The sequence below is a fragment of the Anomaloglossus baeobatrachus genome, chromosome 3, assembly GCF_048569485.1.
Source record: "Anomaloglossus baeobatrachus isolate aAnoBae1 chromosome 3, aAnoBae1.hap1, whole genome shotgun sequence".
In the NCBI taxonomy this organism is placed as follows: domain Eukaryota; kingdom Metazoa; phylum Chordata; class Amphibia; order Anura; family Aromobatidae; genus Anomaloglossus; species Anomaloglossus baeobatrachus.
In genome coordinates, this window is record NC_134355.1 from 693,363,005 (window position 1) to 693,375,318 (window position 12,314).

Below are 12,314 nucleotides of genomic sequence, written 5' to 3' on the forward strand. Positions count from 1 at the left end.
CAACTGTCTCTCTGATCTGTTTCTCTTTTCAGACTGTTTTTAGCCCGCATTCACACAACATTCTCTCTGATCTGTTTCTCTTTTCAGACTGTTTTTAGCCCGCATTCACACAACTGTCTCTCTGATCTTTCTCTTTTCAGACTGTTTTTAGCCCGCATTCACACAACTGTCTCTCTGATCTTTCTCTTTTCAGACTGTTTTTTAGCCGCATTCACACAACTGTCTCTCTGATCTTTCTCTTTTCAGACTGTTTTTAGCCCGCAGCCACACAACTGTCTCTGAGGCAGCCTGGCCTCAGCACACTTTCTCTGAGGTAACTTTTGCATCTACAGGGTCTCTGACCCAAAACCCTGCTGATCAGTGCAGGCAGAAGTCACAGGGTCCTAGTGCACTGCTGACACAATCACATTTCAGACTCTCACAGACACATCACCTGAAACAGGGTCTCCGCTCCGGCACCATGTTGCTCTCCAGAAAACACCTGGCCACACATTCCCCTTTAAGGTGTAACATGGGCGCAGATTTTACTATAACTTGGGCACAGATGGTGCGGGTGGTGAGAGGGACGCCTTTATTATTGCTGACGCTCCGCCTTCCTATAAGGGGCACAAATGAGATGTATCATGGTTACGAGGCTCTTTATATTCTTCAGGGCGCCTCTTTGATGACGTTCGTCGGGAGGTGAGAAGGATGGGAGGTAAGAAGAGAATCCCCCCGAGATCAGCCCCTCGTCTTCTGTCCCGTGTCGGGACCCTCGTGATGGCCGCCAGAATAGGGTCACGGTCGATAATAGACATATAATGAAGCGTTGTGGTATATGAGAGCAACATAAATGCTGGCGCCCTCCTGACGTGGCTTCTTCTCTTATAGAGTTCTGCATTGCCTGCGGAGATCTGGAGGTCACCACCCTGCACCCCCTCTTTGTTGGGGCCCTGTGCAGCCGATGTACGGTAATTATCGCACCACATCCAGGTAGCTGCTCTTATATGGAGCCTGATCTGATATACAGAGGTCATGAATCCGCACCCATCCAAGCCCTGTCCTTGTATACTGACCTCTTGCCTTTATCTGCCCCCCCCCCATATAGAGCTGGTTCCTGAGCTGGGGGTACCACATAGGTGAGGATGGGCGGCAGAGTTACTGCAGCATCTGCATCTCCGGGGAGCAATTATTGATCTGCAGTAAGAGGAGCTGCTGGAGGTGAGAAAGGAGGAAATTCCTGATTATCATATAAAATAGCCGAGATACTGTAGAACTGATACTATTCAATATGGAGGCAGTGCCAGGTATGGCCACTAGGTGGCAATAAAGCCTTCTCATTGCTCTGGTAGAGGTGCTTTGCTGCCACCTGCTGCCCATCTTAGGTACTGCATCATTTCTGAATTTTTGCAATTGTCCTGATTTTTCATGCTTGTGGTCATTTCTCCCGTCATCAGCTTCACCTTCTGTTCTGTGCACGTATCATACCTTCTTCTAGGTGTTTCTGCGTGGACTGTGTGGACTTGTTGGTGGGACAAGGAACCTCTCAGGCAGCTGTGGAGGAAGATCCCTGGACCTGCTACCTGTGCCGAGAGGAGAGCGTCCATGATTTACTGCAGAGGCGTGAAGACTGGCCCAGCCACCTGCAGAGTCTGCTGTCCAACACCCACGACCTGGACTATGTGAGTGCACGCGGGGGCCACGGGGGCCGGCAGATGGCAGCCGAGGGGTTAACGGTCATTATACCATATTTTACAGGCTCAACCAGTGCTTTATCCCCCACTACCAGCGAACAGGAGGAGGCCAATACGAGTGCTGTCCCTCTTTGATGGAATTGCTACAGGTGAGCAGAGCGCAGACTTCCACAGCGATACAGAGTATTTCAGGAGAAAGGCGAGAGGTGGATTCTTCCATTAACCCCTTCACGACCGGCCGGTTCTTCGCTTTCGTTTTTTTTTTTCCATCAATATGGTCATGTGAAGGATCATTTTTTGCGGAACGAGCTGTACTTTTAAATGAAACCATGAGTATTACCATATAGTGTACTGGGAAACAGCAAAAAAAATCCAAATGCGGAAAAATTGCAAAAAAAAGTGCAATAGCACTATTGTTTTTGAGATATTTTTTTTTCACTGTGTTCACTATATGGTAAAACTGATGTGTGGGTGTGATGCCTGAGGTCGGTGCGAGTTCATACACACCAAACATGTATAGGTTTAGTTTTATCTAAGGGGTTAAAAAAAATCAGGTTTGTCCAAAAAAAGTGGCGCACGTTTTACATCATATTCTGTGACCCATAGTGTTCTCATTTTTCGGGATCTGAGGCTCAGTGATGGCTTATTTTTTGCGTCTCAGGCCGATGTTTCTAATGATACTATTTTTGCGCAGATGCTACATTTTGATCGCCTGTTATTGCATTTAACGCAAAATTTGTGGCGACCAAAAAACGTAATTTTGGCGTTTGGATTTGTTTTGCCGCTACGCGGTTTACCGATCAACTTAGTTGATTTTATATTTTAACCGCTTCCGCCCCCGGGCACTTTCCGTTTTTGCGTTTTTGTTTTTTGCTCCTTTTCTTCCGAGAGCCGTAACTTTTTTATTATTCTGTCAATCTTGCCATATGAGGGCTTGTTTTTTGCGGGACGAGTTGTACTTTTAAATGAAACCATAGGTTTTACCATATATTGTACTGGAAAACAGCAAAAAAATTCCAAGTGTGGAAAAACTGCAAAAAAAGTGTCATCGCACAATAGTTTTTGGGATGTTTTATTCACCGTGTTCACTATATGATCAAACAGATGTATCTATGTGATGCCTCAGGTCGGTGCGAGTTTGTAGACACCAAACATGTATAGGTTTACTTGTATCTAAGGGGTTAAAAAAAATTCACAAGTTTGTCCAATAAAAGTGGCGCACGTTTTGCGCCATTTTCCGAAACACGTAGCGTTCTTATTTTTAAGGATCTATGGCTCAGTGATGGCTTATTTTTTGCGTCTCGAGCTGACGTGTATAATGGTACCATTTTTGCGCAGATGCTACGTTTTGATCGCCTGTTATTACATTTTGCGTAAAACTTGCGGCGACCAAAAAACATAATTTTGGCGTTTGGAATTTTTTTGCCACTACGCCATTTACCAATCAGATTGATTGATTTTATATTTTGATAGATCGGGCATTTCTGAACGCGGCGATACCAAATATGTGTATATTTATTTATTTTTTAACCCTTTAATTTTCAATGGGGGGAAAGGGGGGTGATTTGAACTTTTAGGTTTTTTGTTTTTTTTTTTTATTTTTTTAAAACTTTTTTTTTTTACTTTTTTATTTTATTTTACTAGTCCCCCTAGGGGGCTATAGCGATCAGCAATCCGACGCTGATCGCTATCTGCTGATCACAGCTATACCACTGTAATCAGCAGATTCAGTCACTTTGGTTTTCCTTCTGCTCTCGGCCGAGGGAAAACGAAAGTGAAACATCGTAGCAGCAGGCGTCATCACATGACCCTGTGCTACGATGGCAACCACCGATAGTCACAGGATAACACACGTGACTTCCGGTGGGGGCGGCGGTAAGTAACAAACATGGCCGCGCGCATTTAAATCTTGCTGCCAGACTTTGGCAGCAAGATTTAAGGGGTTAATGGCCGCGGGTGGAAGCGTTTCCACCCGCGGCTAGCAGGCACACATGTCAGCTGTTGAAAACAGCTGATATGTGTGCCGATCCACGCCGCCTGCCCGCGGCAGGGGGCGGGGTTTAACGGGACACGATCCTGGACGGATAGATCCGTCCAAGGTCGTGAAGGGGTTAATAGATCGGGCATTTCTGAACTCGGCGATACCAAACGTGTGTATATTTTTTTATTCTTTTCATTTTCAATGAGGCGAAAGGGAGGTGATTTGAACTTTTAAGTTTTTTATTGCTTCTGCTCGTGCCTAGCAGGCACACATCTCAGCTGTGGAAATCAGCTGAGATGTGCGCCGATCGCGGCATGCTGCCAGCGGCACACCGCGGGTGTAACATTATGACCGCTAGGACGTAATATTACTGCCTGCGGTCGTTATTATTATTATTATTGTTATTATTTATTTATAGAGCAGCATTGATTCCATGGTGTTGTACATGAGAAGGGGGTTACATACAGAATACATATACAAGTTACAGTAGACAGACTGGTACAGAGGGAAGAGGGCCCTGCCCTTGCGGGCTTACATTCTATAGAATTTTGGGGAGGAGACAGTAGGTGGGGTGTAGAGTGGGCGGCAGCTCCGCACGGTGGTGGGGCGGCAGCTCCGCATGGTGGTGGGGCGGCAGCTCCGCACGGTGGTGGGGCGGCAGCTCCGCACGGTGGTCGGGCGGCAGCTCCGCACGGTGGTGGGGCGGCAGCTCCGCATGGTGGTGGGGCGGCAGCTCCGCACGGTGGTCGGGCGGCAGCTCCGCACGGTGGTCGGGCGGCAGCCCCGCACGGTGGTCGGGCGGCAGCCCCGCACGGTGGTCGGGCGGCAGCCCCGCACGGTGGTCGGGCGGCAGCCCCGCACGGTGGTCGGGCGGCAGCCTCGCACGGTGGTCGGGCGGCAGCTCCGCACGGTGGTGAAGCAGTGAGGTCATTGTAGATTATAGGCATTTCTGAACAGATGGGTTTTCAGGTTCCGTTTGAAGCTTGCACATGTAGTAGATAGTCTGACGTGTTGAGGCAGCGAGTTCCAGGAGACTGGGGATGCTCGGGAGAAGTCTTGGAGGCGGTTGCATGAGGAGCGAATGAGAGAGGAGGAGAGAAGGAGATCTTGGGAGGACCGGAGGTGACGTGTTGGAGAGTAGTGAGAGATTAGTTCAGAGATATATGGAGGAGACAGATTATGCACAGCTTTGTAGGTCACTGTTAGTAGTTTGAATAGGATACGGTAAAAGATTGGGAGCCAGTGGAGGGACATGCAGAGGGGAGAAGCGGGGTGGTAGTGAGGCGAGAGGTGAATCATTTGGGCAGCAGAATTAAGGATGGACTGAAGAGGGGCGAGTGTGTTAGCAGGGAGACCACAGAGGAGGATGTTGCAGTAGTCGAGGCGGGAGATTATGAGGGCATGCACTAGCATTTTTGTAGATGGAGAATTGAGGAAGGGCGGATTCTGGAAATATTTTTGAGTTGAAGACGACAGGAGGTGGTGAGGGATTGGATGTGTGGTATGAAAGACAAGGCAGAGTCAAAGGTCACTCCGAGGCACCGAACTTTGGGTGCTGGCGAGAGCGTGATGTTATTTATTGTAATGGCTAGATCAGGTGGAGAGTGCAGGGGAGATGGAGGAAAGATGATCAGTTCAGTTTTGGCCACATTGAGCTTTAGGAAGCGAGAGGAGAAAAAGGAGAATATAGCAGATAGGCACTCTGGGATTCTGGACAGCAGAGATGTGACATCGGTACCAGAGAGGTAGATCTGGGTGTCTTCGGCATATAGGTGGTACTGGAAGCCATGGGACTTTATGAGTTGTCCCAGGCCAAATGTATAGATGGAAAAGAGTAAAGGTCCCAGGACAAAGCCTTGAGGGACACCAACAGAGAGAGGACGGGATGAAGAGGTTGTGTGAGAGTGGGAGACAGTAAAAGTGCGGTTGGAGAGGTATGAAGAGATCCAAGAGAGGGCGAGATCTCTAACACCAAGGGAAGAGAGGGTCTGTAATAGGAGGGAGTGGTCAACAGTGTCAGAGGCTGAGGACAGGTCTAGAAGTAGGAGTACAGAGAAGTGGTTGTTAGCTTTGGCGGTAAGTAAGTCGTTTGTTAGTTTAGTCAGGGCAGTTTCAGTGGAATGATGTGGACGGAAGCCGGACTGTAGGGTGTCAAAGAGAGAGTTAGAGGAGAGGTGGGAGGAAAGTTCAGCATGGACGTGCTGTTCCAGGAGTTTTGAGGCAAGTGGGAGTAGCGATATGGGGCGATAGCTGGTAGCAGAGGTTTGGTCGAGGGAAGGTTTCTTTAGGATGGGTGTGACTGTTGCATGCTTAAAGGCAGAAGGGAAGGTATCAGTCGTTAAAGATAGGTTGAAGAGATGGGTTAAGGCTGGAATAAGGATAGTGGTGAGGTTGGGGAGGAGGTGGGATCGGATGGGGTCAAGTGCGCAGGTGGTGATGTGCGCTTTTGAGAGAAGATGTGCAAGCTCTCCTTCGGTGATGGTGGGGAGGAAGTTTATGGGGGAGGGGCAGTGGTCTGTTATATGAGGGGGTTGTGGTGACTGAGCAGAGAAGACGACTGGATTGGTCGATTTTTTTTTTTTTTTTTTTTTTTTTTTTTTTTCCTTTGAAATAAGTGGCAAAGTCTTCTGCGGAGATGAGGGAGGTTGGAGGGGGCAGTGGTGGCCGAAGGAGGGAGTTGAAAGTATTAAATAGCTGTTGGGGGTTGTGTGTTAAAGAGGATATGAGGGTTCTGAAGTAATCGTGTTTAGTAGAGGTAAGGGCAAAACGAATTGTGTGAATTGCATTTTTGAGTGTGGTGAAGTCTTCCTGGGAGTGCGTTTTCTTCCAGCGTCGCTCTGCTGCCCTAGACACTTGCCGAAGCTTTTTAGTGAGGCTGTTGTGTCAGGGTCGTCTATTGACTCGTCTCGCTCTGCTGTGCACAAGGGGAGCGACTGAATCAATAGCTGATGTGAGAGTGGCATTGTAGAAAGTGGTGGCACTGTCTGTGTCGTGGAGTGACGATATGGAGGACAGTGGTAGGATAGAGTCAGAAAGGGTGTGTATGTTAAGGTACAATAACAGACAAATTAGAATTAGATAGTTGCACGGAGTATTACAGGGCAGACGGCTGGGAGTTGCATAGATGACGTCCAGCAGCACAGAGTATTTAAGGAGAGAAGAATGCTGACTGTATTGGCTGTCAGTGACCGGTCCATTCATCTGATGATCTGGGGGAGGGCAGAACGGAGGTCACCTGGTTTCATTGCAGATAATATATCTGTAGACGAGCAATGTCGGCTGATAATCTCCACATCTTATATGTATCCATGTTATCTACAGGAATGCTCGTGCTGAAAACACTGAAAATAAAAGTAGCGCAATATATCGCTTCAGAGGTGTGTGAGGACGCCATCGCCGTAGGAAGAAGACAGCACCCAGGAGAGATCACGTATGTGGGCGACGTGCAGAATATAACCCGCAAACAGGTCAGCAACACAGAACCCGCGCAAAAAAGCAGCGGCTGCTCACTGTGACTAGCAAAATCAGCCCCTATGTAACAGAGTATAAATACTGCCCCTATGTACAAGAATACATCTGCTATAATACTGTCCCTAAATACAAGAATATAACTGCTATAATACTGTCCCTATATACAAGAATATAACTACTATAATACTGCCCCTATGTACAAGAATATAACTACTATAATACTGCCCCTATATACAAGAATATAACTACTATAATACTGCCCCTATGTACAAGAATATAACTACTATAATACTGCTCCTATGTACAAGAATATAACTACTATAATACTGCCCCTATGTACAAGAATATAACCACTATAATACTGACCCTATGTACAAGAATATAACTACTATAATACTGCCCCTATGTACAAGAATATAACTACTATAATACTGCCCCTATATACAAGAATATAACTACTATAATACTGCCCCTATGTACAAGAATATAACTACTATAATACTGCTCCTATATACAAGAATATAATTACTATAATACTGCCCCTATGTACAAGAATATAACTACTATAATACTGCCCCTATGTACAAGAATATAACTACTATAATACTGCCCCTATGTACAAGAATATAACTACTATAATACTGCCCCTATGTACAAGAATATAACTACTATAATACTGCCCCTATGTACAAGAATATAACTACTATAATACTGCCCCTATGTACAAGAGTGTAACTACTATAATACTGCCCCCTATGTACAGGAATATAACTACTATAATACTGCCCCTATGTACAAGAATGTAACTACTATAATACTGCCCCTATGTACAAGAATATAACTACTATAATACTGCCCCTATGTACAAGAATGTAATTACTATAATACTGCCCCTATGTACAAGAATATAACTACTATAATACTGCCCCTATGTACATTTGTACTGGTATTTCTATTCCAAAGCTAAGTTGTAATCCTATGTAATCCTATGACCAGGGACTTACCCCTTACATCACAGTGACTGGAATCGTCTGATCACGCTTGTTGCCGGCTGTTCATGATGGTTCAGTCTTCTCGTCCTTCTCCTAATTTCCTAATTTATAACCTCTATGTATATAATATCAGAACCTTTCTTGTTGATGTCCCTATAGAAAGGGATCCTTCACGGGAATGTATCCGCTCCACTACACGGGAATAAGCAGGGCCGGCTCCAGGTTTTTGAGGGCCCTGGGCGAAAGAGTCTGAGTGGGCCCCATCCACACACAGACATGCACAGATACATACACATACAGGCACACGTACACATACTTATTTAAAGAGAAATTCACAAAAACACATAAATAGACATAAATCTAGACACAGTCATATACACTGCCAGATAGATACACATCATACACACACACACACACACACACACACACACATTATTTTTATATATTTATCCTGTATATATATTTCTAATATTGGGAAGCCGGCAACAGCCTCATTCACCTCCCGGCTTGTCTAACAGACATGGCCGCACATAGGGCACACTAACACTGCAGTATATACATCACAAGAGAGGCTGGGGACAAACACAATACTGGGGGGAATACATATTACTGAGGAAAGGGGTATACAGCTCTAGAGGAGGGCAGTGACTGAGGTGGGGGGGGACAGCTGTGAGGTGGGGGGTTGACATGCAGCTCTGGGTGTATACAGCTCTGGGGTGGGGGGGGGACATACAGCACCTGGGTGGAGGGGACATACAACTCTGGGGGTATAGTAGTATGCAGCCCCCATATTGTGTTATGAAGCCCCCATTGTCCTCCATATAGTATTATGTAGCCCCCGTATGCACTATGCAGCCCCCATATAGCACAATGCAGACCCAGATAGCATTAGGCACCTTCATGTAGTATACAGCACACATATAGCACAATGCAGACCCAGGTAGCAATAGGCACCCTCATGTAGTACACAGCCCCTAAATACCACAGTGCAGAGCCAGATAGCATTAGGCACCCTCATGTAGTACACAGCACCTATATAACACAGTGCAGAGCCAGATAGCATTAGGTATCCTCATGTAGTACACAGACCTATATAGTACAGTGCAGACCCAGACAGCACAGTGCAGAGCCAGATAGCATTAGGCACCCTCATGTAGCATACAGCTTGTATATAGCATAGCCTGTATATAGCACAGTGCAGAGCCAGATAGCAGTAGGCACCCTCATGTAGAATACAGTGATTAATACTCAGTGGCGTAACTAGAGTTTGATGGGCCCTGGTGCAAAATTTGGACCGGGGCCCCCCTCCACGTACACCGACACTTAGGGTGCGGGATAATGACACTGACACTCGGGGTACAGGATAAGGATGCTGACACTTGGCTCTTACCCTCAGCACCCATGTTTCTCATTATCTGAAATCCCTCTATCAGTACCCAGCTTTCTCATGTTCTGATATCCATCTTTCTCTCAGCACCCAGCTTTCCCATAACAGAGTAAAGCTGGGTGCTGAGAGATGTATAGCAGAGCATGGGAAAGCTGGGTGCTGAGAGATGTATAGCAGAGCATGGGAAAGCTGGGTGCTGAGAGATGTATAGCAGAACATGGGAGAGCTGGGTGCTGAGAGATGTATAGCAGAGCATGGGAAAGCTGGGTGCTGAGAGATGTATAGCAGAGCATGGGAAAGCTGGGTGCTGAGGGAAAGAGCCTTTTTCCCTCAGCACAAAACATTCCCATCCCATACTTGTATCTTTGTCCTCCTTATATATAGATCTCCAAATACTATAATGGCCCCCACATAGCTTTCCGTATAATATAAAGGGTCCCACATAACCCGTCATATATTATAATGCACCCCCATAGTTCTCCATGTATTATAATTCACCCCATAGTACTCCATATATTATACTGCACCACAGTCCTCCATGTTTTATAACGCACACCCATGTGTGACCATGTGTAAGGTAGCCTCCATATTTCTCCATGTATTATAATGTAGCCCCCATAGTGCTATATGTATTATAATGTAGCGCCATAAATCATCATATTGTATTATGCAGCCCCACACTCCTCCATGTATAATGCACCTCTAGTCCATGTATAAGGTGTCCTTCATGTTTATTATGCAGTCCCATAGACCTCCATGTATCATGGAGCCAGGCCCCTCCAGGCCTCCATGTGTCATGCAGCCAGCAAAATAAAAAACAAGTACCTCTCTTCTCCTTCCGACCCCTGCGACTGCGGTAGTTACGCCCCTGCCCCCATATGTCACACACCCTGCACCCCCATATCACACACACTACACCCCCATATCTCACACACCCTGCTTCCCATACAGCCTGCACCCCCATATCACACACACTACACCCCCATATCTCTCACACCCTGCTTCCCATACAGCCTGCACCCCCCATATCACACACACACACACACACTGCTCCCCATACAGCCTGCACCCCCCATATCCCACACACACACACTGCTTCCTATACAGCCTGCACCCCCCAGATCTCACACACTACACCCCCATATGTCACATACCCTGCTTCCCATACAGCCTGCACCCCCCATATCACACACACACACACTGCTCCCCATACAGCCTGCACCCCCCCATATCCCACACACTACACCCCCATATGTCGCATACCCTGCTCCCCATACAGCCTGCACCCCCATATCACACACACTACACCCCCATATCTCACACACCCTGCTTCCCATACAGCCTACACCCCCATATCTCTCACACCCTGCTTCCCATACAGCCTGCACCCCCCATATCACACACACACACTGCTCCCCATACGGCCTGCACCCCCCATATCCCACACACACACACACTGCTTCCCATACAGCCTGCACCCCCCAGATCTCACACAGTACACCCCCATATGTCACATACCCTGCTTCCCATACAGCCTGCACCCCCCATATCACACACACACACACTGCTCCCCATACGGCCTGCACCCCCCAGATCACACACACACACACTGCTCCCCATACGGCTTGCACCCCCCATATCACACACACACACACTGCTCCCCATACGGCCTGCACCCCCCATATCCCACACACACACACACTGCTTCCCATACAGCCTGCACCCCCCATATCACACACACACACACTGCTCCCCATACAGCCTGCACCCCCCATATCACACACACACACTGCTTCCCATACAGCCTGCACCCCCCAGATCTCACACACTACACCCCCATATGTCACATACCCTGCTTCCCATACAGCCTGCACCCCCCATATCACACACAATACACCCCCATATCTCACACACCCTGCTCACATATCTCACCCTGCCTGTACCCCAACTTACCCCTCTCAAACACTCTGCACCCCTTCACATGCTTCTGTCACAGTCTGCAGCCCTCATATGCCCCTCACCCTGCAGCCCCCCTCACCCTCATGTCCCCTCTTTTCTTATTACCAGTCATGTGTCCAAATCTCCTTCAGGATTCAGTATCTTGCTTTCTGCCCGGCCTCCTGTGTCTCCTCCCACACAGTCACATGGGCGTGACATCATCGCAGGTCCTGCAGGATGGAGATTCCGTCTGCTGTGCAGGTCAGGACTAGCACTCCTGCAGCTCAGACATGGCTGGTGGCCTCTCCAGGTCAGGGGCCCCTCTACTGACACTGGGCTCCCCTGACTCACAGGCCGGCCACTACACAGCAGCACTACACATAGACGCAGAGCGGCTGCCGGGCCCCTATGTGTACTAGTGCCGCTGTGTAGTGGCCGGCCTGTGAGTCAGGGGAGCCCAGTGTCAGTAGAGGGGCGGTTCACTCGTTCCCCCGCTGATCCGGTCTCCTCGGCGCATCGTCCATTGCTGTCGCTCGCTCTGACCTCTCAGCAGGCGCGCAGTGATGACGTCACCGCGGTCCTCTGCAGAGCTGTCAGAAGAACGCCGACAGTCACAGCGGGGAGAATGATAAGAGAGAGAGCGCCGCTCACTCTCTCATCATTGCTCTCAATTGTATCGGCACCTGCGATGCCGATGCAATTGAAAGCTCGATCCTCGGCGGGGGGCGGTGACAGCACGGCCACCGGGGCACCCTGAGTAGCGGTGCGCCACTCCTGCCACCGCGAGTGGGCCCCCCGGCAGCTCAGGGCCCCGGCATTTGACCGGGTTTGCCGGGTGCTGGCGCCGGCCCTGGGAATAAGGGGCGACACTT

The 12,314-nt window shown here is 48.4% G+C and overlaps 1 protein-coding gene across 1 annotated transcript in view; it reads left to right on the top strand.

The window, feature by feature from the left end:
• The first annotated feature begins 434 nt into the window (after window positions 1-434).
• LOC142295788 (DNA (cytosine-5)-methyltransferase 3A-like) overlaps window positions 435-12,314 on the top strand; it is a 28,382-nt gene continuing 16,502 nt past the window's right edge. The window contains exons 1-7 of the mRNA XM_075338880.1: window positions 435-504; window positions 653-697; window positions 871-950; window positions 1,088-1,200; window positions 1,478-1,661; window positions 1,738-1,822; window positions 6,976-7,121. Coding sequence (XP_075194995.1) covers window positions 691-697; window positions 871-950; window positions 1,088-1,200; window positions 1,478-1,661; window positions 1,738-1,822; window positions 6,976-7,121 — 615 coding nt within the window. The 5' untranslated portion in view covers window positions 435-504; window positions 653-690. The remainder of the gene's footprint in view (window positions 505-652; window positions 698-870; window positions 951-1,087; window positions 1,201-1,477; window positions 1,662-1,737; window positions 1,823-6,975; window positions 7,122-12,314) is intronic.